The sequence below is a fragment of the Hemitrygon akajei genome, chromosome 7 (genome assembly GCF_048418815.1).
Source record: "Hemitrygon akajei chromosome 7, sHemAka1.3, whole genome shotgun sequence".
NCBI lineage: Eukaryota > Metazoa > Chordata > Chondrichthyes > Myliobatiformes > Dasyatidae > Hemitrygon > Hemitrygon akajei.
Window position 1 is genome coordinate 113,139,925 of NC_133130.1, and position 24,817 is coordinate 113,164,741.

Genomic DNA, 24,817 nt, shown 5'->3' on the forward strand with positions numbered 1-24,817 from the left:
ACCTATTAACCTTCACTTTAAATATTCCTCCTCATCTCCATCCTAAAGGATGTCCTTCTATCCTGAGGCTGTGGGTAATACGCTAATACTTAGCCAGTGAAAAATGAGAAAGGTGATAATCCATTCGTTTAGCTGTTATACTGTTTTCTGCCCGTAAGTGGGGTGAGCCATCACATACTTGTGAAAAATACGTAAGTTTGTTAAAAGGTACAAATGATAATAATTCAATTTTAGTTTTACTTTCATTCATCTTAAAAAAAGTATTTAAAACACACAGTGGTTTCCAACCCTATCAACCAATATGTCTTTGGGATATGGGAGGAAACTGGAGCATCTGTGGGAAATGCATGAGATCAGAGAGGGAATGTGCAAACTCCACACAGAGAGCACCCAGGATTAGGACTAATCCCAGATTCCTGGCACTGTGAGGCAGTGGCTATGCTGGCCATATACGTCAAGTAGAGATGAATGGATAACAGCCTCTGGACAGCCAGACCTGATCTGATTAATCTGCTGCTGGCAGTGATTCGGATCAATTTAACTTCAATTACTCCGATAGTTCATTGACTAACCCGTATGGCATTATCATATAGGCATCAGAGGTGTAAACCTTTTGGTACATTTTACCTTTGTATCCTCTCTCATTCTATGGGTAAGCAAACCTGAAAAAAAATGCCTTTCCAATTACACAACGGTCGACAAAGATTTTGCTTCCTGAATACTTTTGGGTGTATCTCATGGATTTTGGACTGCAGATCATGAATCTCTATGAAATTTCCCTGTCACACACCGTTTTTTTAAAATTGCATATATTTGTTATTTCAATTCATAAACTGATTATGGAAGGCATTTCAGTTGGTTCGCAAATCAAACAGGTTATAAGTTACAGGACTGCGAGTGGGGCAGGAGTAAATCACAGGGAAGGCATTCAAGGATGCTGTTGAGCATTTTCTCGGCAACTACAGGGCACCAAACTAGGTGCAGCTGGCTGACAACATGCTTCAAACACACAAAACCATGAACACGTCACTAGAGATTCACTTTCTGCATTCCCATTTAGACTTCTTCCCTGCAAATCTTGGTGCTGTCAGTGACGAGCACGGTGAGAGGTTTCACCGGGACGTTGTGGTCACGGAGAAACGGTATCGGGGCAACTGGAATCCATCAATGTCGGCTGATGATTGTTGGACACTTAAGTGAGAAGCCTCAGAAAATGATCAACAAACCATTTTTAGCTTAGTTGAACTATTGCAAAGTGTCAGCACTGTTATGCAATTAAACACATTATATTCAATGTGTTTAATTTCTTGTTTCTCCAAATTCCTAAGTGATGCAAGTAGTCTGAAATTAGATTTGTGTTCAGCTTCAAGCCATCTATCATAAACAAAACCATTTCCTGAGGATGCAGCACTTCTGAAAAAAAATTGTTGTCCAGTGTTATCAATCAAGAAGTTTCGTTTTTAAAACAATGGGCTGCAATCAAAGGTTTGCATTGTTGAACAGAATGTTAACAACGTCTTTTTCTTCCTTTCCCTTTTAGGGAGCACAGGAGGGGTCAGCACCTCGGCCCGCACCCACCCGCATCCCCATGTCAAAAGGTATGAAAGCAGGAAAGCCTGTAGTGGCAGCAGGAGGTGTGGCAAAGTATGAATCTCGTGCTGAAAGCCAGTCAATGAGAATTGAACTGAAGAAGTGCCCACCCAGCAGTTCAGCCCCGCAGGCTGGGGGGAAGGGCTGAACGTGGAGGCCTTGGGGGTAGGTGGAGGTCTTACTGCGACCATGGAGATCACCCCTTGTTGGTAGACTCACCCCCCCCCCGCTCCCACACACACCACAAACTAACTTTTTCACCTGCTCCTAGTTTGTCTAACAACGTACTAACTTTGTGTTTAGTGCTCATGAAAACTAGCATTACAATAACACTGATTCTGAGTTGTAACAGAGAAGAAAGCGATGCTTTGTAATTCTGGAGACAAATTCCCAAATTAACCAAGGCCACTCTCGCTGCGTTTTCTGCATGCTTCAATGCGAAGATTTGCTTAGATTCTGCAAAATTAAAAATGGAAGTTCAGAGGGATCGCAAGGCATTTTAAACTGTAATGGTTTGTCCAAAGATTCTTTACACTCTCTACAGTTTGGAGTGGTGGGAGGACTTGCTAACTGACCTTTCGGCTGACAGGTCATGTAGTGCAAACCCGTTCCATGACTGGGTACAGGAAAGTTTATGGCAATCCTACAACCCATTACATCAGAAGGAAGTTTGCCCGTACAAACTACAACAGGAGACAGAAGGTGTAAAGAAGGTGATGTTACAATGGTAATGGGGGATTTCGATATGCAGGTAGACTGGGTATAAATCTGCAGATGCTGGATCCCAAGAGAAGGAACTCACAGAAAGCCTACGAGATGGATTTTTAGAGCAGCTTGTGGTTGAGCCCACTAAGGAAAAGGCATTTCTGGTTTGGGTGTTGTGTAATGAACCAGATTTGATTCAAGAGCTTAAAGTAAAGGAACACTAAGGAGGCAGTGATTATAATATTATATAGTTCACCCTGCAGTTTGAGAGGAAGAGGTTAAAATCAGATATATTGCCATCACAGTTGAGGGGAAGAAGCTGTTCCTGAATCATTGAATGTGTGTCTTGAGGCTTCTATAACTCCTTCCTGACGGTAGCAATGAGAAGTTCTGGGTGATGGGGCCCTTAACGTCGGATGCCACCTTTTTGAGGCATCGCTCCTTGAAGATACTGCGGAGCTAGTGCCGATGATGGAGCTGACTACGTTTCCAACTCTCTGCAGCTTACTTCGGTCCTGTGTAGCAGCATCCCCGCGCCCCCCACCGCCCCCCCCCAATACCAAACGGTCATGCAGACAGTTAGAATACTCTCCGTTATAACGTGTAGAAATTTCCAAGTACCTTTGGTGACATACCGCGTCTCCTTAAACTCCGAATGAAATATAGCTGCTGTCGTGCCTACTTTGTAACTTCGTTGATATGTTGGGTTCAGGATAGAGTCTCAGAGGTACTGACACTCAGGAACTTAAAATTGCTCACTCTTTCCTCTCTTGATCCCTCAATGAGGACTGGTGTATGTTCCCTCATCTTACCCTTCCTGAAGTTCTTTGCTTTTACTGATGTTGAGTGCAAGGTTGTCGCTGTGACACCACTCAACGAGCTGATATGTCTTGCTTCTGTACGCCCTCTCATCACCATCTGCAATTCTGCCAACAATAGTTGTGTGGTCAGCAGATCTGTCTATTACAGAGTTTGGTGAGAGGTTTCAGATCTGATGAATTGGGCTGCACTCAGGACCAAATCCTACAGGGAGAGTGTACGCAGAACCAGCAGTCATCACTCTCTGCCCCTGAACAGAGGGAACGCTGCATTATAAACTGGCACTGGCCCAGCTCTTTTCTGAAATCTATCTTTTTTTTAATAGCTTGGCAAATTGTTTTCCACACAGACTTACTGTAAAACACTTAAAGTTGTTTTTATGTCAGTTTATGTAAGTTCACAAATGGAGAGTAGAATTAACTGAGTTTGACAGAAATAACAGAACTTCTGAATTTCCTCATTGATCCATGAAGTATCATTCTCAGCACCCTGTTATGCATAGCTACTTTGAATTACAGTTTTAAACAGCTTGACAGGATATGCCTTTGAATGACAATCATGAAAAGACTTTGTGAAGTTACTTCCTCCCCTATCTCTCACTGCTACTATGCACCATTTACTGTGTAAGCATCCATCCAGCATAGTCTCTCCATGGTGATCCTGAGATCTGTGCCTGCTGTGGACGAGAAGTTGGCTCAGTCCTGGCCTCCTGTTGCATAACACAATTGGGAATTCACTGTGTGATAACAAGTGACCACACACCAGTCGGGTCTCTGGATGTTGCCTGGATAGTTAATGAATGATTAATTTGAGGTCTGGGCAGCCAAGTTATCCACCAAAGACGGTGCTGTATCTGAACTACAGACACTGCCAATCTGATCTGAATCACTTAACTCTTCCAGTATTTGTGATTTCTGCAGCAGTTTAACAGCCTATCAGTTTCTAAACTACAACGAGCCACATTGATTTATCTAATACCATATCTAATGACGGGGCAGAGTTTGTGTGTAGATTTTGAACAGATCTTGTGGACTAAACTTCTAGATTTTGGATGTCAGCAGCATGTTTGCCCCAGCTGAGGACTCTGGAAACTCCGTCACTGTCTTAAAATAAGGGGTACATCAGTCAAGACTGAAATGAGGATTGAACTTCAACCATAGGTGGTAAATCTACACATTTCTCTGCCTGGGAGGACTGTGGATTCTTTTTAATCAGAGATCAATAGATTTCTGGATATTAAGAGGATTTGGGGTTATAAGGAGCTGCAGGAGCAGAGGTAGAAGATGAGTCATAATCTTGGTGAATGGTTAGCAGGGTCAAAGGGCCAGGCGGCTTTTTTCTCCTCCTACGGTCTGAAAAACCAGCCGTAAGATATATGGGATGTTTCATTCCACCCCTGAACATGGATGTACGCATGTGTCACATAAATAATATAGTGTAAGTAACCTTCTCACCGGGGCTTGTACACCAACTTAACTCTGTACCTATCTCTGCTAACAGCTGTGTGATTCAGCAGTGAGAAGGTCACCTTTCATAAGCAGCAAGTGTCTAGGGTCAGAATGATTTGGGGATCGTCGGGTACTGCCCATACAGTTATCAGTAACCCAGAAATGATAAAAAAAAGTACATTTACCAAATTTACAGTTACAGAAATAAGGAAAGCACAATGAAAAGGCACATAACAGTTAAACCAGTCCAATGTGCACTTAAACGTTGGAGCTCGTTTCCAGAGTAGCCAGGAGCATCGCTTTACTCACGCGTGGAACCCATGGTCTGCATGAAAACACACACCACAGTCTGAATTTCCCTCCAAGACCATCTCGAACGAATTGGCTCTCTCAGGAGTATTGGCCCTTCCTCCTTGAATCCATTCATCTGCACAAAGCACTTCTGGCAATGGGGACTCTCCTTCCAACTGCACCCTGCTGCACCTTCCCTTGTGCCTCGCCCTGCAGCTCTCTCCAAAAAGGACCCCAAACAAGACTACTGTTCTTCAGAAATGTCTTCCCGTCCAGCTCTCTAAAACCTTCTCTACATCCCCACAATTCTGATCGGCTGACACAACATTCCCAAGTTGGATAACATGCCTCCTTATCTTTAGCCAAATGCAAAATACTCTTACCATCAGGACACACGGCTTTTACAGAAAACTTGCTAAAATAGCAGTAAAAATCTTAACCATGGCACTACAAATATAACTTATGAAGTTAAGGATGCGGGCATATAAACTGTAAGAAGGTGTTGTGAATTGAAGTAAAATATAACTAAAGGAAAATAATTAAAATTAAAGAACTTGAGTGGAAGTCAAATCTAAGTCATGTGCTGTTCTGTGAAAAAGAGTTTGACCGTGCAATAGAACTTTTGTGCTGTAGAGGTTTATGAGATTGTTTAAATGTTTCCATTGAAGTTTCAGATGGGGTGGTGTCTCTGAGGAACGGAGTTAGAAATTCTCCATTTAATAAATCTGAAAGGCCAAAGCTAAAGATTGATGGAGATGGTCCTCAGGTTTTGTTTCTTTTTAACACACTGCTCCAAGTGCAGTGTGTCTTAATTTCTCTTCAGAGACCATAGCAATCAGACTGGAAGAACTTTATAGTTTATGCAGTTTTACTGTGAGTTATTGGCTCTGTGTTTTTTTTTTCCTGCTGCCTCACATGGAGATGTGCTGTAGCTCTGGTGAAGCCTTTCAAACAGACTGGTAGTTAAAGACCAAAAGTTAGCCGTGGCCAACTCTCTTGCCTGGGTTAGCAGGAGGAAAGTCACCAAGTAGTTTACTGGCTTCCATCATGGGTCCCAGGTGCAATTTCTATGAGATCATCAATGGTCTAGGTGGCAGCTTTAGAGAGGAAGTGATGTTAATGAGACAACGTTCCTCCAGAATGATATCACAAAAGCACACAACAAAACAGACTACACCAGAAAATCCACATAACGTTTGGCAATCCCCAAATCCAGAGTCCGGAGAGGCTGCTGTGTATTAATATCGAGCTACCATCCTAGCGCGTTCCCCGGAAAGGAGCTCCAATCCCACCAGACAAAACAAGACAAAAACTAAAGCTACAAGACCTGCACAAAACCACATAGTTACAACATATAGTTACAACAGTGCAAACAATAGCATAATTGATAAAAAAAACAGACTATGGGCACAGTAAAAATAGTCCAAAGATGTTAAAGGACTATAAGTTCAAAAGAAATCACCACACAGTTTCCACAAGTCCCCAGGGTCCCGACAGACTCGCCATCCCACGCCAGCGGCAGAAGAGAATACCCCCGCTATGGACTTCCATGGTGCCGCCCGACTCAGCCTCGCAGATGCAGCACACAATGAAAGCTCCATCGAACCCAGCTTCACAGACGCAGCACACACTGAAAGCGACCTGACTGCAGCGGACTCCGAGTCCGTCGAACCTCCGAGCCAACGACCATCCCCTCCGGCACAGCTTCTCCGAGCACCATCCTCTGCCGAGCGTATTAAGACAGCCCCGCCAATGGCCATCGGCAACGCGACCCTGAGGACTGCGGGCCTGTTCTTCCCAGCAGAGTCCCGGACCTCACAGCAGCAGCAGCAACGAAGAAGGTCTTCCTGGAGATTTCCCAATGTTCCTCCGTGCTCCCACGTCCATTTTCAATCGATTATGATTGCGCACGGCACCCCACTTCACAAATAACAGATAATCAGCTCCGGAGTGGCTGCTGCAAGCTGCGTCGCGCCGCCATCTTGGAAATTTGAAATGTGTTATTGTTCTGTAAAAATGCTGTACACGCTCAGTCCCAGGTACTTGAACATTTCAACTCTGAAAAGTACTGGGTTAGGAGAGTGAGGTTGTATCTGTAACTGGTTTGGGAGCAGGCAGGGTTGGGTTAGTGACATCTTGGGGACCTGCCATCTTTAGTATCTGATGCAAGTGTATCAGAAAAGCTGTGGAAAGGTGAGGTCAATAAATCAACTGAGAACGAAATGAACTTGAGTTGGAGGGCTACATTTTGGACCCCTTATCTAAGTAAGGATGTGCTGGGATTAGAGAAGGTCCGGAGGAGTTTACAAGAATGATCCTGGGAGAGAAAGGTTAAATTATGAGGAGTGTTTGATGGCTCTGGGTCAATACTCACTGGAGTTTAGAAGAATGAAGAGGGGAACCCTACTGACTATTAAAAAAGGCACGGACAGAGTGGCCATGGACATGGTGGGAGAGTCTAAGACTAGAGGGCACATCCTCAGAATACAAGGATGTCCTATTAGAACAGTGATGCTGAGAAATTTCTTTAGCCAGAGGGTGGTGTATCTGTAGAACTTATTGCCACAGATGGGTGTGGAGGGCAAATTGTCCGGTATACAAAAAGTGGAGGTTGATAGATTGCTGATTAATCAGGGTGTCAAAGGTTATGAGAAGAAGGCGGGAGAATGGTGTTGAGGGGGAAAATAATTCAGCCATGATTGAGCGGCAGAGTAGACTCAGTGGGCCAAATGGCCTAATTTTGCTCCTATGTCTTATGACCGCCACTACTTTCTAAAATGTTCCAGTAAAAGCATTGGCACTGGATGAAGGCTGAAGGGTTTGGAATCTAAACTTTCAACTTATAGTACAGGATCTCAGAGCTGCTTTCTTGGCCTCCTGTTATCTGGTTAGAATAATCAGGAGAAGGCTTTGATAGAAGTTGAGCTGAGTTATTGCCTTCAGTTTCCTTTCCAAACTTTGGAGCTGGTGATTTGCAGCTTTTCAGGGTCACATTTATCGCTGGTGCTCCTTGCGCACACTGTGACACAGTGGGCGTTAGGAGGAAGCCTATAGCCATCTTCAGCAGTTTGCAGAGATTAGCTCATCACAGATTCTGGAGTGCACAGAGAGTGCTGCATGAACACTGTCAACAGGTTTTCAACTGCACATAGTTACACACTGAACAAATTTTCAGCTGTAGATGGAGACTTTCCAATGCTGCTGTCACCATCTGCTCCTATAGCCATGATATTTAAGTGGTTGGTGCAGCTGAGTTCCTGATCAATGGTGACACCAAGAATGCTGTTGGTAGGAAATTTGGCAGTGGTATTACCATTGTGTGTAGGTCGGTAGACTCTCTTGCCAGTTATAGCCCATCTCTAATCATAATGTATTCTTGCTACATGCAGGTTGCTAGGGCATATTCTCATAGCAAATACTAATTTTAACAGCAGCCAGTCTTCAGACCTGAATGTGGATTGTAGATCGAATTTGAAATGCAGCTCTGAACAATGATCTTCCATGTGACCATAGAAACCCACATATGCAAAAATGAGGTCCAGAGTTGGTGAGAGTTAACATTCGTTTTGGGTGTCTGGAGTGTGGGTGTGAAGACGGAGGTGTCTGAAAATTAGAGCAATTCATAGGAAGCATTGTAGATACATTATAACTGGGTATAGAATTGTCCTTTGATCATTAGCATATAAAATGCCATGTAGTATTGGCTGAGGCAGGCCTTTTCTTCCAGGAACGTCTCCAATGCTGAACAAAACACTTCTATGTCCACTGGCTTCAGTGTCTTCCAGTGACTTTGTTCACAGTTACGATGCAGGTGTGGGCCGCTCTCTCTCCTGAGCAGTCGCAAAGTGATTTTTAATATTTTGTGATCAGCAAACATTCTGATGGAAAAGTAACCAAGGTTCCTGATAAAGCAGCTGAATTGGAGACCAGCACACAACTGGGATCATCTAACAACCAAGTACTGTGGGGACCACTCTTTATGTTGGTTCTCTCTAGCGTCGTGGGCTTTGCTGACAATGTTACCGTTCGTTTCTCAATCTCAGCTGAGCTTGAAGATTCAGCGGAGCTGAGGTAAGCTTGCAGAGAGATTCTGGATAAGGCACAGGCGTAGAAAGGTCTCGGCCCAAAACGTCAACTGTTTATTTCTCTCCATTGATGCTGCTTGACCTGATGAGTTCCTGTTGCATTTTGTGTGCATTACTCTGGATTTCCAGCATCTGCAGAATCTCTGGTGTTAGCAGAATCTGGGGAGTTCCATATTTCAACCCAGTAATTAAAAAAGAATAGAATTTAAAGTGGAATAAATAGGTCCAAATGACTAAGGTTTACATCAGATCAACTTTTCAGGATTAATAGCATCCTATTTGTATGTTTGTTTATTTATTTAATGAGTTAGAGCACAGAGTAGGCCGCCCCCCACCCCCAGCCCTTCGCACTCCACTGCCCAGTGCCAACAGCTTTAGGGACCACCTATGGCTTTTGGCACCGCCGTTGAAATAAAAGTAGAGGAAAGGAATTTTGACAAAGACGAAGGTCTCGCTATAAGTGAGAACTGGAATTCGACTGTAAACAAGCTGGGAGAGCAGAAACCTGATTGGATGAAGACTAACTAATCAGGAGGGATGGATGATGGGGATATAAACACTACTGGACTAGACGGGCATCATCCCTGATGAAGATGGCAAAGTTTGTCATTGAAACATTGGTTAAAATCAATTCCTGTATCTGGCTGGAAGCCTGAGAAGAGTTTATTCATCACACACACCGGAGAGCACTAGATCCTTTTTCCCTGGATTTAATCCTAGCCTCATCACAAGACAATTTACAATGACCAATTAACCTACCAACTGACACGTCTTTGAACTGGAACACCCAAAGGAAACCCAGGTGGCCATGAAAGTACAAACTCCTTACAGGCAGCAGTGGGAAATAAACCCAGGTTGCTAGTACTGCAAAGCTTTGTGCTAAACACTACAGTACTGGGGTGCCCTCGCTTCCAGCTACTGCCCTCTGTGTATGTGTAAGATGATTCAAGTGATTAGAGTTAAATATGAACCCATAGTCCCAAAGTAAATCTGCCACAGGGACTAATTTTGTGGCCTTACGTAGAAAGAGAGGAAGGTTTAAGAGCAATTCAGGCAGGGGGGAGGTGGTAATGAAATTAATAAAACACAAGCAGTGTTGTATCATATGAGGATCCACGGGATTCTGTGCTCATGGCTGTGAACAGATTCTGAGAAAGATGTGATGGTGCTGAAATCATCTAAGGGAAGCTGTAGAAGTTGAGGGACTCGTTTTGTGAAATACCAATGTTGTAAAGGAAAATGCAGACAGCGCTTGTTTGGAGAACTGCCTGGAGAATTGATGGGAACAATGCTTGGTGAGGTTGTGGTACTCTAACAAGTATACTGGGAATCGAGAGGATGGGGAGAGAGAATGGGCTATTTTTAAACAGGTGGTGTAGGGAGGCTGGGGGAGCCCCTCACGGAACACTGTTGCTATTTTGAATAGAATTTCTATCATCCAATCATGAGTCATTAGAAAATAGTAAAATTACAGAATTAGTTCAGATTGTTTCTTAATACCACAAGAATTTTTCAGGTGACTGTAGTGGGAAGGACAGCAGGGAAGCATTCCTTGTTACTCTGTTCTGAGAGAGAAAGGAAAAGCCAAGAGTAGAAATGAAATGAGATGGAATCTTCAGCTTCTTTTGGACCCACCTTTTCTTCATTCTCTATATTTTGCATACTTAATTTATTCTCTCCTACCTTATTTTCTGTGTTTATTTAATTTTTCCTCCCTTTTACATCATCTCCTTACTTTCCTCCCTCCACTTAAATCAAGACCAGCCCTGTGGAAGGTCACCAGCTAGAAAGGCTAACACCATTTTTAAAAATCTCTTTTCATGTTGGCTGATGGGTTGGCTATTTGGACCATTTGAATTTCCAGCATCTTTGCCAGATACTGCTTTCCCTTAACCACTTGGACCTTTCTCCGTTGGTGGAACAAATGCGCCACCTAGTGGGTTCGGAAAGCAAAGCACTCTCAGCACCAGGAGCAGTTGAGTGCCCAACACAACTTTACACCAGGAATTCATATTTACTTGCTGAGAGACAGGCTCATAAGAAAATAACAGCAATGTTATACCTGAACATGTATATACCTGCACATCTATAACTGGATTATTTATTTTCCTCTATACTGCTTACAATAAACATTGTGACATTTTTTGACTTATCTGCAGTACCACAGATTTTTCTATCCTGTGAGTGCAATTCTATATTGAGTTCCCAAAATGAATATAAACCTTCTCTCCTTTCTTTGCGTATGAACTGCGTAGTTTGCTTAGAGCGTCTGCCTGCACTGTACTTTCTCTGTAACTGTAACACTATATTGTGTGTTTTGTTTTGTCTTTTTACTGCCTCAGTGTACTTATGCATGGAATGGTGTGCAAACATAACCTTCTCACTGTATCTACAAACATCACACAGTAATAACCTAATTCCAATTGAGGCTACAAAAGGCCAAAGTTCAATACTGAAATTGATCAGCAAAAATTTCTGCTAATTCCTTCAAACTCCATGCGTCTGCTGGCTTTAATTTCCTGCACAAAGCAAACATTTTATGTTTATTTTTGACGGCGTGGGTGTGGCATTGCTGGCGACAGCAGATCCCTCCCTGGTGAGTTTAACGTGCTCTATAAATGCTTTGACCAGAAGGGAAATGAAATGACACCAGTTCCCCCGAGAGCTTCCAATGCACCTTTCCCACAGCCACTGATGCAGGGAAGAGGTCCAGCCCAGATGAAGTACCCAGCCCAGTACTGTGTGAATCAGATGCTGTGGGTACTTGCAGTCATTATTAACCTCTCCCTACTTCAATCTAAGTTTTCCAGCTGCTTTAAGAACACCACTATCGTCCTGCTGCCAAAGAAAAATACGGTAATGTGCCTTAATGTCGATCTGGCTCTGACATCCACCATCGTGAAGTGCTTCAAGGCACAGGTCCTGACACAAATTAGCTCCAGCCTCCCAGACAAACATAACCTACTGAAATTCACCTGTTGAAGAAACAGGTCCACAGCGGATTCCATCACCCCGGCCCCATCTCTGCAGCATCAATATAATGATTCAGAACAAATTCATCCCCAAAATCCTAGACCTAGGATGATGCATTTCCCACAGCAAATGGGTTCTTGACTTACTGACCAATAGACTGCACATGGTAAGGATGGACATCAATACCTCCACCACGATTATCCACGATACCAGTGCATCCTCCGCCCCCTAATCTAGTCCCTGCACATTCACAACGTGGCCACATTCTGCTCTAACTTCATCTACAAGGTTGCAGTTGACGCAACTGTTGTGGACCGGTATTCTCAAATGTCAGTGAGATGGAGTAAAGGAAGGAGAAGGACATCGGCATGACATGGTGTCAAGGCAACAACCTTTTCCTCAATGTCAACTAAAGAGTTCGTCATTAACTTCAGGAAGCAGGGTGGAGTACATGCCTCTTATTGTTTCAAACCGTGCTGACATGGAGATCCTTAACAGCCTAGGTGTAAGTATCACCAATGGCCTGTCCTGGACCAACCACATGTCAACAGACTCTACCAGCCCCTCTGCTTCCTCAGAAAGCTAAGGAAATTCAACAATGGCCACTCCGCTTACACCTCCTTTCTTTTTATTGGGTCAAATAAAACTCACTCCTGATGAGACTTGCAGTTTTCAGATGGCTCGGTGACTATTGATGAGTTAATAATTATTGACAATAGACATCTGCAAGTTAATTTCTTAAGTAAAAGTCAACTAAAAATAACTTTATATAATGCTGATCAAGGGTAGTTTAGTTGTTCCCTCATGCCTATTTCACCATTCAGTGAGATTGTAGATGAACTACAACCTAATTCCATTAACCCAACATTTATTGACAGATTTTTGCTAAAAAAAAGTACAATTTCAGATTTAAAACTAACAATTAATCTGATGTCAATTGCTATTTACAGTACTGTACCAAATTCTACCATGCTCTGTGCACACAGTCGTCGTTCTGACTTTTACACATATTAAACTAATTCTACGCTATTCTGAAGCCAACTTTAAAAATTTCAGCAGTAATACCCCAGATCCTTTTTAATGTAATCAAATGATATGCCATAACAGAACCTGTTTTATTTTAGTAAGATTAGCTTTATATGATCAATATCAATGCAGTAATCAGTGTTTGCAAATAATAGATTAATATTCTGACTGGAGCATTCTTTACTGTTTAAGTGAATTGTGCTTTTTGTTTCACATTATGAGGGCCTGCTGTGCACGGTCAATTTCTGGTATTTATACATTACTGTTCATGTACATAGTATCCTATTGGACGACAAAGAAGACCGCATTATTCCTAAAGTGCCACCTCATTCTACTTTCACATTTATTCCTCTGTCCTTTTGCAGAGAGCATCATCATTCATCAAGTGCGGATAACATCGACATGATGGCTAGTGGAAGCGTCCTGTTGCTGCCCGTAATCGTATTGCACTGTGTTACTGATCGAAACACTGCCCCGGGCTGCAGCCTCCAAGGTTTTATATGCTACTGATCACATTGGAAGACACTGTAATCATTATCTGTATTTTTTTAAGAAATTGTATTTTAGATAACCTTTAAAGAAACAATCCATCATTGCTCCCACGAAAATATGAAGAGCAACTGATGCACTGTACCAGGATACAGCTCAACTAGTATCCACCAGAGGGGAAGTGTATTTGAACAGAATCAAAACGTCCTTTTCAACTTGTACACAGAAAATGATGGCATGGTTTGAAATGACCATTGCGCATTAGCCAATGCTCTCTTTTAACTGTGATAGGTTAGTCTCCCTTTTAAACACAATGTGCAGGAATAAATGCAATTTCTGTAATTCCGACCCACCCTAATTCAGCAGCCATGTAATGTTCCCGACAGATCAATTATTACCTTTCACGGCATCTTTTGCCAAATGATATAAATAACTTTGGTTTTCCAATGGCACTGCAGCACCTTTATGTACAAAAGCATACTTCCACCTGCCCTGAAATTCTGCAAATCCTTCTGAATTTTAAATACTGTATGACAACAATCCGGTTATATCTTATGCCAGAAGCACGCCTTCTTGTATTCTGGGCCTGGGTGAATGGTCAGGTTGACTGGTTAACACTGTGTTGCTGAGTTTACTTTTTGTAAAGTTATGCTGTAAGATAATATACAGCTGTCTTGAGACGTGGTTTTTAAATTGGCTCTATAATGGATAAAACATGCCCTTCAACACTCAAGCCATAGTGGTGCTTTATCCTGAGGGATCGTTTTTAAATATGTTATCAACCCTTTCACTGTGGTATTAAAAATCTGCAGGAAACTATGTCTGACTGCAATTTTAAACAATTAAAGCCTGTATATTTAATTGAGCACTTTAGTCTTTGTAGCTGGCGTTTGAATATCCTTTGGTCTGAGCAATATCAGTTACAATGGGTTTGGATGTGTTTATTGTCACTGGCAAGAAAAACAAGAACATTTACAAATGTTTTGTTTTCCAGCAGATGAGCAGGCTTTAATATGAAAATGTAACTGAAATATAACTCTCTATAGGATTTGGTAAACAGGCTGGTTAAAGCACAATTCATGAAACTGATCACTTGTTTGGGACACAGAATCCATATTTAATATCAATTTGCAGTAGTTCAACTATAATCAATTTTCATTTAAATAAGTTTAGTGTCTGCCTTGTCCAGGTGCCCTATGTTATTTATGAAGCAGAATTCTTCATAAATTCATTTATGGCAGACTTCCTATTCGTGACATGTAAAGGATCAGGTTAATTTGTGATTTAGAGACACGAGATAGCAAATATTGGAATCTGGAACATATTTTCACCAATCTGATCTTAATCATTGTATTGCAAAAGATTGTGCAAGGTTTTGAATAGTTTGAAATATTTGAACAATGAGGCCATAACATTATAATTATTAGGACTTCCAGTGATCTCCAGCAGAACCCCATGAACGAATAACGAGGTGTTTGCACTTACCACTTGTTAAGCTGCCTTTGAATGGGAATGTTCCTGAAAACTGTACGATTGAAACAGTTCCTCCAAGCACTGACTTGAAAGCTAAAGGAAACAAAATCTCTGGGGAGCTTCTTCAAGGTTTGACGGAACATTTTCAATCAACCCCTAGCTTTCACAATACTAATGGCAAAGCAATTTGTTGTCCACTTGTCACGGAGAGAGGAACCCAAAATAGATTAAAATGTAGACAACACAATTGTAATAGTTTGCACATGATTCTCAAGGATATTTTTTGCAACAGTTTTGCTTCCATTTATTGATATTTTTGCATCTATTTCTTGAATGAATTATCAGTTCTGAAAGGGAGTCGGTTCCACAGTGTAATTGTAACTCTCAATCACAACCAACACTTGTCAGTCATATTTAGCATAAGGTAGTTTGCCATTTGCTACTTCAGCAACACATCCATACAGCTTTTAAGCTGAATGAGTTTCTGCTGCCTTCCTTGAAGGGTTCCCAACTTCCCCAGAGAACAATAATGTTTAAAGGCAAAGTGAAGTAAATCTGGAAGAAGAGACTGTGGAAATATAAGCATGCTGAGTGATAGAAACTGAAATGGAAATTTCTTTAAACAGGACTGGCAGTATTAAATACCTGATGTAACATGAAACAAGTGGAGATGCAGAATTGGTTGACTGATCAAACTTAGCCCAATTGAGCCTTATGTTTTGACTGGGTTTCATGTGTAGAGCTCATCTGTATCCATGCCTGAGGAACAGCTATGATTCTATGATTCGTTTTTTCTGCTTCTGCACACAGGCAGGGGAGAAAGTGCTGGAACGGTTATCAAGCACATTAGCATTTAGTATGTTTGTTACAGCGGCAATAACTTCACTCACGAAAGAAGTTCTTTTAAGATAAAAGTGAATGCGTCCTGTCTATCTGCTGGCATGACTGGCAATTTTTGAAACTGTTTTTCCCATAATTCGATGAACAGTTAATACCCATCAAATGAGAAACTACCAAGGTTCAGACATGTAGAAGACAGATCAGAGCAAGTGACTGCCTTAGTGGAGATATGAATGTAGGAAGGTGATAGAGTTTTAAGCAGAAAAGACAAAAACAAACAAGGATAGTGTTTTTATTTTATTGACAATGTGCAATTGCTAGAGAGGCTCATGAGTTAGGGAGTGCCTGAGGACTTCAGAAAGCTTCTGTTACCGTTCTCACAAAGAACATATTCAGCACTACAGCATCATCTGCCCTTTCTAGTGAAAGCTTTAGTTCTGGAGTATTATTCCACAGTCAAAGTCACTTAGGTCACAATTCCTCCTGATTCTGGTGTTTGGTCTGAAAAACCTACTGAACCTCCTGATGATGCCTATATGCTTTCATGCGTTAAGATGCTGCCACATGATTGGCCGATTAGATATTTACGCTAAGGAGCAGGTGTACCTAATAGCATGGTCACTGTGTGTAGACTGGTTAAAAGCACTAACAGTGGTAAACAGATTTAATGGAGATTGCAAAGTTGCCTTGCAATTAGCTTTTACAAAACCAGCCATTATATTGCCACTTCAGCATGCAAATTCAAGTGCCGAGATGGATTGCTAAAGGTGTGCCATATGTAGCGGGTAGAGTTGTCAAACACAGCATGTGTGGTAAATAAAGCAGGGTAGAATTTCACTGTCACCTAATTCATTTCAGAAGCAGAATTTAGTTTCCATACCTTGCGTATAAAAGGAAGGGTAATTTCTATCCTTTTTTTTACAATGAACATTTATACTTTAACTCTGAAAACTGTTTTGATACTGGTCAGAAACTAAAACCGGCACTGAGCAGTGGATAGGAGCATTAAAGGAAATGTTGAAAAATGAGTTGGGACAGAAGTTTTAATCAGAATTTTGAAGAAGCTGAGATAGAGAAGGGTAATGGTATTGTTTGGGGGAGGGGGAGATTGTCCAAGACAAGTATTGGCCTTGGCATTGAAAATATGGAAGTTAAAAAAGCTAAAATAATCAGGTCAAAGTTTAAAGATCCAGAGTTAAGTAACAGAGGGATTTGATAATGTGATAAAGGTTCTTATATTCACTGCAGTTGAGATAAAGACCCTGTTGAAGATGACAGGGAGTGTGAGTTCAGCTGAAGAGATATAGACAGAGTTAGCAGAAAGGTGGTAAATGCAGTTTTTATGGAGGTTAGGTGTGGGAAGGGGGAAGCACTGTGTTGGAAAGCAGCTCATTGATGTGTCAGTTATGTACATCACCTTCCCCACAGCAGTGTTTCCCACTCAGCATGATCTCAAGACACTGTGTGTTACAGAAGAGGCCTTGCACCCCAAACTCTGCAATTCCGCCTTTTGTCTGTGAACTTCTGCTGCTGCAAAGAGAGGAACTGGTGAAGGGAATCAGTCAAGGACAAAGTGAGAGGGAGAGGAGGATGACAGAGAGCATTATACCCCAATGCAATCATTTAGGAACGAATTGGGAAGTTTCTTTGGAATACGGTACAGGGAGTGTTGGACCACAGTAACATTGGCCAGCAGGATCACAAATACAAATGTACAATTAAGCCCTGAGTCAAGAGGAAGTGCAGTTATTGCAGATACCGTCTGAAACCAACAATATTAGGTTATCTAAGAAAGTGTATTATCAGGCATTCTAACTGACTTACACAATAAATAGTCTAAAAAAATTAAATCTATCATGATCCATTGGAATTGAAAGTTTGTGTTTGTAAAATTACTTGATGTAGGATTGTGGAGTAGCTTCAAAATTACTTTAAGGCTAAATGAAACTGTTCACTATAATAATTCCTCTCAAGGACGAATCAAATTTCACTTCATTAGGACAGCAATATGCAGGCTCACTGGGTGTCCATGAGAGCCATTCCAGAACAAAAGCCAATCACAGTACCCATCTGGGGCTTGTGGCTGGGTAGAGAGAGAGGTGAATGGTTTGTGTTTCTGTTGTCTCACTTTCCTCAAAATGATGGCAGGGCCAACAGCACAGGACAGAACCATCTCATGTACTCATCTAGCACTGCACAGGGGGCAACAAAATATAACTGATGGAAAATACAATTTACTGTTGTTTTTTTAATGAGTTTTAAATGCTTCTTTCATCTATATACTTCAATCTGATTTTAATGTTTGGGGAATAAAACTGACAAAAAAAAACCTGGGAAATTTGCTTAGCATAAACCAATTTCAAAATGCTGCATAATACGAGATGGTAGTGGCAGGGAGAATGTAATTCGGGTAAGTGTGAGGTGTGGCTCTTTGGGAGGACTAATGCGGGTGGGTAACACACAGTGAATGTGGAGTTGAAGAACCGGGCTCCGGGATTCTCTGAAGTGGCAGCACAACTAGATCAAGTGAAGACAGCTTACGGGATATTTGCCTTCGTTAGCCAGGCCTAGAATGTAAGAGCTGTTGGCTACGGTACAATCTTTATAAAATATTGGTTAGGCCACATCTGGAGTAATGTGCACAATCATGATCACCGCATTATTGGAAGGATGGGATCGCACTGTAGGGACTGTGAAGGAGTTTGTCAGGATGTTGTCTAGGACAGAGTGTTTCAGATTTGACAGACTTGGTGTGTTCTCTTTTAAGTTGGAGTGGTCTGATTCGAGGTGTACAAAATTATTGGAAAATCCATGGACATGAAACATTTTTCATATAAGAAAGGAGTCAAAAACATATGGATTAGGGTTAGACAAAGGGAAAGGTGGTTTAGAGGGAATCTGAGGAAGAACTTCTTCAAGCAGAGGGTGATCTGGAGCATAATGTCTAAAGGGGAGGTGGAAACAAGTAACCTCTCACCGTATTTAAAAGAAAACATTTGGATGCGTGTTGGTTTCTCAAGGCATTGTAAGCTACAGACCAGACCATGTGCTGTTCAAGGGAATTATCATGAACAGGTAACTGGTAGTCGGCATAGAGAGGCTGTGTTGAAGGACCTGTTCCTGTGCTGCAGAAGTCTGAATACGTTCCTATTCATTAAAAGATGTTGGTGGCAGAAACGTAGTTACATGTTTTTTGCAAGTGGGAAATACTGGATTGGCATTATTATTGCCTAGTTATTCTTTTCCACTCCAAAGAAGCCAGCAATGGGTAGTCTTTGTACACTGGTGAGTACTTTGTGATAGTGGTCACATAGGAAACTCTGGTAACTTTAACTGTGTTTCAGACAAACTTGAAGTTTTCAAACTTGTAACTAATGTGTTCTCCCAAGGACAACCTGTGAGGTCAGGTCTGAGACAAACCTTAGACTGGTGTAAAATGGCCTACAAATTAATGAGCAAGAGCTGGGACACAAGATAGTTTATATAGTGTACTTTTTAGGGTGCATGGATACAATGAGCTGAGTGATTGCCTTCTGTGCCATAAATTTCCAAGATTTCTATCCAGCTTGTTTGGTTTTAATTCTTCTCAAAATCAAATGAACTGCTAATTGGTTTCCTGAATTTTACCAACACTGACTCAAATGGTTCATTTTGTCTATGGTCACTTTCAGTGTGTTTACTGACTTAGATCAGAAACTTGAAAGCTTGATGTTACAAGATGTGACTAAAATAACAATTATTGGCCATGCGTCATTGCTAAGGATCACAAATGATTGATTTACCACTTAAGACCTGCAATTTTACATTGTTAGTGCCAGCTTTTATTTTCTCTCCCAAATTGCTTTACTTCTACTTGATGGGGTAACTGGGTTGTAGTAGTCAACAAATAATTTTGAAAATATTGTAAAATCCAGTGAATAAGTCACTGCCCGATATCCCCACATACCCTGTGGTTTTTAAGAGAACACCTATGGGTTTAAAATATATTTAGCTTTTCCCCTATAACCTTAAAATCATAATTTCCAACAAAATTTATAATATATGATCAGGAAAAAAACAGCCATTGTCTGGATGAGCTTTTTAAAAAAAAGGTCGAAGTGGTATCAGTATAGACGTTCCACTTGCCTCCCGCCGCCCACCCCCGAGAAACTGCGTCTTTCAGCCCGTTCCGTAAGCTCACAGAATGGAGACTTATACACTGGATTTTGCAGTAATTCATTTCTGACGAAAAAGAAACAAGATATTTTGTAGTACCTTGAGAACCCATGAAGGGAATGGTCAATGTAAACTTGTACTGATGTGTATAGATATTTTCTTATGTATTTACTATATTGAATAAAACATTTCATTTAAATCCAAGATATTCTAAGGAGATTTTATCAAAACCATTTGACAAGCCCACTACTGAGCAACTAACAACTTTTGAATAAATGCCTATCCTTCCTAATATGTGTTTTGGAAATTTGATGCAATGTCCTAGACAATACCCATACCCAAGGAACAATTGATGCCACAAGGCAAACTACCATTACAAATTGCCCTTGTAAAGTCAAGTTTTGAAATGACTTCGGGATAATACATATTCACCAAGAAAGATGTTATGAGTGATGTGGAACCGGGATCTTTCAATACAACAGCAGCCATTGTAGGAACAATCTATCTGACATCAGAGAAAGGATAGACGATTTGCAGAATGCTCTTGAATAAATGTATCTTTAAAAAAAAACTCCGTTCTGATGGATCAACAGAGGACATTTTCTCATTTTCCAACCAGTATCAATAATATTCTATATAACTAGATATTTCTGTTAGAAGCCTAATTGTTACATATGCCCAGAGCAAGAACTACTACGGTTTCTTAGTAGTTAGCTTGTTAAATGGTTTACTGAGTCAAATTAGTAATGGTACATGCTTGATCACTTACCGTGTAGGAGTGACGAACCCAGATGAAAGTCATACATACTTGAAAATCTGTGCCCAAAAGAGAGTGCCTCTCACACATTAGAGGCCCAACTGATTTACTGCACAGCTGACTGGCCACATGCGTACTCTCCACATTGTCGCAGTCGATTTGATACGGTGCACTAATCACGGGGATACGCTGTATCCACATTACTAGCCGATTTGATTACCACTTTGCTAGTCTTTCTCTGATGTTTTGAGGTGCTTATCATAGCTTATCTTATGTCTATGCCACACATACATGGGGCAGAGTTCACAGTAACACAACCTGACCTACTTCCAGATTTTTGGTCTTTGTCAATAAACTTCCTTTTCTGCAGAAGACTATGCAATTGCATTGGAGACAGGATTGACCTTGACCTTATGCTATGGGAAGTGATATCCTGGGTCGAGATGGTTGGCGAAGGATATTACGCTTCCAAATATTTAGTGTAAGATCCTTCCTTCCCTGTGCATAGCTGATAAAAACAACAATGGCTTGGGCCTTAGGCTCTACAATCAATGACCAAAGTCAAGGTTATCTTGGCTCTTGAGAGGAGGCAATAAAGATGGAACAGCTTCCTACTGTTTCTCCGGTAACCTGAGTGAGGGTAATTGAAAAGAGGCTTGGTGCAATGGCACTGTCTTGTCTGGTCCCAGTCTACACCTGGATTGGCTCTGCATGTATCTTCCCCGGGCATTATCACCACGTTATTGGACGCAGAGGAAAAAAAAACAATCAATGAATCCATGAAGCAATACTTTTCATCAGACAAGTCACACCAGCACACTTTTCCATTTATGAGTGGCAATAATCACAAGTACTCTGCAGTCTGTTCTGTAAACTGAATAATCCTGAAAGCACAAACTAGATGCTGATTATTACATTTACATACCTGTCAATCCTTTTGGAGCCAAATTAGTTCAGTGCAGTAAATATCAAGACCCTTACAATTCTACCCTATTAAATGACTTCACTGGAACATTTGTGGGTGGGGTGTGGTGGGATGGACAATTTAATAATTACTTTCTGAGCTAAGATTGGAGAAAATCAGCATATGGGTAATTTAGTAAAAGCAAATCTGTTTAATAGCGGGGAGATTTTGATGTTAACAGCTCAATGGAATTAATAAACTCTAAGAATTTAACCTCAAATCTTCTAGTTTAATATTAAACTGCCCTTAGCAAAATGATTCACTCCTAAAGCTGAGGCGTGTTCTCCCTGTGACCACATGGCTTGTCCCTCTGGCTCCAGCTTCCTCATTCATCCCTGTAATAGACAATAGACAATAGGTGCAGAAGTAGACCATTCGGCCCTTCGAGCCTGCACCGCCATTCTGAGATCATGGCTGATCATCTACTATCAATACCCGGTTCCTGCCTTGTCCCCATATCCCTTGATTCCCCTATCCATAAGATACCTATCTAGCTCCTTCTTGAAAGCATCCAGAGAATTGGCCTCCACTACCTTCCGAGGCAGTGCATTCCAGACCCCCACATCTGTCTGGGAGAAGAAGTTTTTCCTTAACTCTGTCCTAAATGACCTACCCCTTATTCTCAAACCATGCCCTCTGGTACTGGACTCTCCCAGCATCTGGAACATATTTCCTGCCTCTATCTTGTCCAATCCCTTAATAATCTTATATGTTTCAATCAGATCCCCTCTCAATCTACTTAATTCCAGCGTGTACAAGCCCAGTCTCTCTAACCTCTCTGCGTAAGACAGTCCAGACATCCCAGGAATTAACCTCGTGAATCTACGCTGCACTTCCTCTACAGCCAGGATGTCCTTCCTTAACCCTGGAGACCAAAACTGTACACAATACTCCAGGTGTGGTCTCACCAGGGCTCTGTACAAATGCAAGAGGATCTCCTTGTTCTTGTACTCAATTCCCTTTGTAATAAAGGCCAACATTCCATTAGCCTTCTTCACTGCCTGCTGCACTTGCTCATTCACCTTCAGTGACTGATGAACAAGGACTCCTAGATATCTTTGTATTTCTCCCTTACCTAACTCTACACCATTCAGATAATAATCTGCCTTCCTGTTCTTACTCCCAAAGTGGATAACCTCACACTTATTCACATTAAACGTCATCTGCCAAGTATCTGCCCACTCACCCAGCCTATCCAAGTCACCCTGAATTCTCCTAACATCCTCATCACATGTCACACTGCCACCCAGCTTAGTATCATCAGCAAATTTGCTGATGTTATTTTCTATGCCTTCATCCAAATCGTTGACGTAAATTGTAAACAGCTGTGGTCCCAATACCGAGCCCTGTGGCACCCCACTAGTCACCACCTGCCATTCCGAGAAACACCCATTCACCGCTACTCTTTGCTTTCTATCTGCCAACCAGTTTTCTATCCATGTCAATGTCTTCCCCCCGATGCCCTGAGCTTTGATTTTACCCACCAATCTCCTATGTGGGTCCTTATCAAATGCCTTCTGAAAATCGAGGTACACTACATCCGCTGGATCTCCCCCATTTAACTTCCTGGTTACATCCTCGAAAATCTCCAACAGATTAGTCAAGCATGATTTACCCTTGGTAAATCCATGCTGGCTCGGCCCAATCCTATCACTGCTATCTAGATATGTCACTATTTCATCCTTAATAATGGACTCTAACATCTTCCCCACCACCGATGTCAGGCTGACAGGTCGATAGTTTTCTGTTTTCTCCCTCCCTCCTTTCTTAAAAAGTGGGATAACATTAGCCATTCTCCAATCCTCAGGAACTGATCCTGAATCTAAGGAACATTGGAAAATGATTACCAATGCATCCGCAATTTCCAGGGCCACCTCCTTTAGTACCCGAGGATGCAGACCATCTGGACCTGGGGATTTGTCAGCCTTCAGTCCCATCAGTCTACTCATCACCGTTTCCTTCTGAATGTCAATCTGTTTCATTTCCTCTGTTACCCTATGTCCTTGGCCCATCCATACATCTGGGAGATTGCTTGTGTCTTCCTTAGTGAAAACAGATCTAAAGTACTCATTAAATTCTTCTGCCATTTCTCTGTTTCCCATAACAATTTTACCCAATTCATTCTTCAAGGGCCCAACATTGTTCTTAACTATCTTCTTTCTTTTCACATACCTAAAAAAGCTTTTGCTATCTTCCTTTATATTCCTGGCTAGCTTGCGTTCATACCTCATTTTTTCTCCCCGTATTGCCTTTTTAGTTAAGTTCTGTTCTTCCTTAAAAACTTCCCAATCATCTGTCCTCCCACTTACCTTAGCTCTGTATTACTTCCTTTTTTTTAATGCTATGCAATCTCTGACTTCCTTTGTTAACCACTGTGGCCCCTTTCCCCCCTTTGAATCCTTCCTTCTCTGGGGGATGAACTGATTTTGCACCTTGTACATTATTCCCAAGAATACCTGCCATTGCTGTTCCACTGTCTTTTCTGCTAGGCTATCCGTCCAGTCAACTTTGGCCAGCTCCTCCCTCATGGCTCCATAGTTTCCCCTGTTCAACTGCAACACTGACACCTCCGAGCTGCCCTTATCCTTCTCAAATTGCAGATAAAAACTTATCATATTATGATCACTACCTCCTAATGGCTCCTTTACTTCAAGATCGCTTATCAAATCCTGTTCATTACATAACACTAAATCCAGAATAGTCTTGTCCCTGGTCGGCTCTCGTACAAGTTGTTCCAAGAATGCATCCCGTAGGCACTCTACAAACTCCCTATCCTGTGGTCCAGCACCAACCTGATTCTCCCAGTTCACCTGCATGTTGAAATCCCCCATAACTACTGCGACATTACCTTTGCCACATGCCAATGTTAACTCCCTATTCAACTTGCACCCAATATCCATGCTACTGTTTGGTGGCCTGTAGACAACACCCATTTGGGTCCTTTTGCCCTTACTGTTCCTTAGTTCTATCCACACAGACTCTACTTCTCCTGACCCTATGTCCCCCCTTGCAAAGGACTGAATCTCATTCCTCACCAACAGGGCCACCCCACCCCCTCTGCCCACATTTCTGTCCCTACGATAGCACGTATACCCTTGTACATTCATTTCCCAGGTCTGATCTCCCTGCAGCCATGTCTCTGTTATCCCAACAACATCATAGTTACCCATTCGCACCTGAGCTTCAAGCTCATCCACCTTAT

At 41.8% G+C, this 24,817-nt stretch overlaps 1 protein-coding gene across 4 annotated transcripts in view; it reads left to right on the forward strand.

The window, feature by feature from the left end:
* LOC140730813 (filamin-A-interacting protein 1-like) overlaps positions 1-20,098 on the forward strand; it is a 364,991-nt gene extending 344,893 nt beyond the window's left edge. For 3 of the 4 annotated variants that reach the window (XM_073051746.1, XM_073051747.1, XM_073051749.1), the window contains 2 exons: positions 1,541-1,755; positions 13,303-13,434. In XM_073051746.1, coding sequence (XP_072907847.1) covers positions 1,541-1,738 — 198 coding nt within the window. In that variant the 3' untranslated portion in view covers positions 1,739-1,755; positions 13,303-13,434. Of the gene's footprint in view, positions 1-1,540; positions 1,756-13,302 lie in introns of all 4 variants that reach the window. The other variant, XM_073051748.1, reaches the window with a different exon arrangement.
* The last annotated feature ends 4,719 nt before the right edge of the window (positions 20,099-24,817 follow it).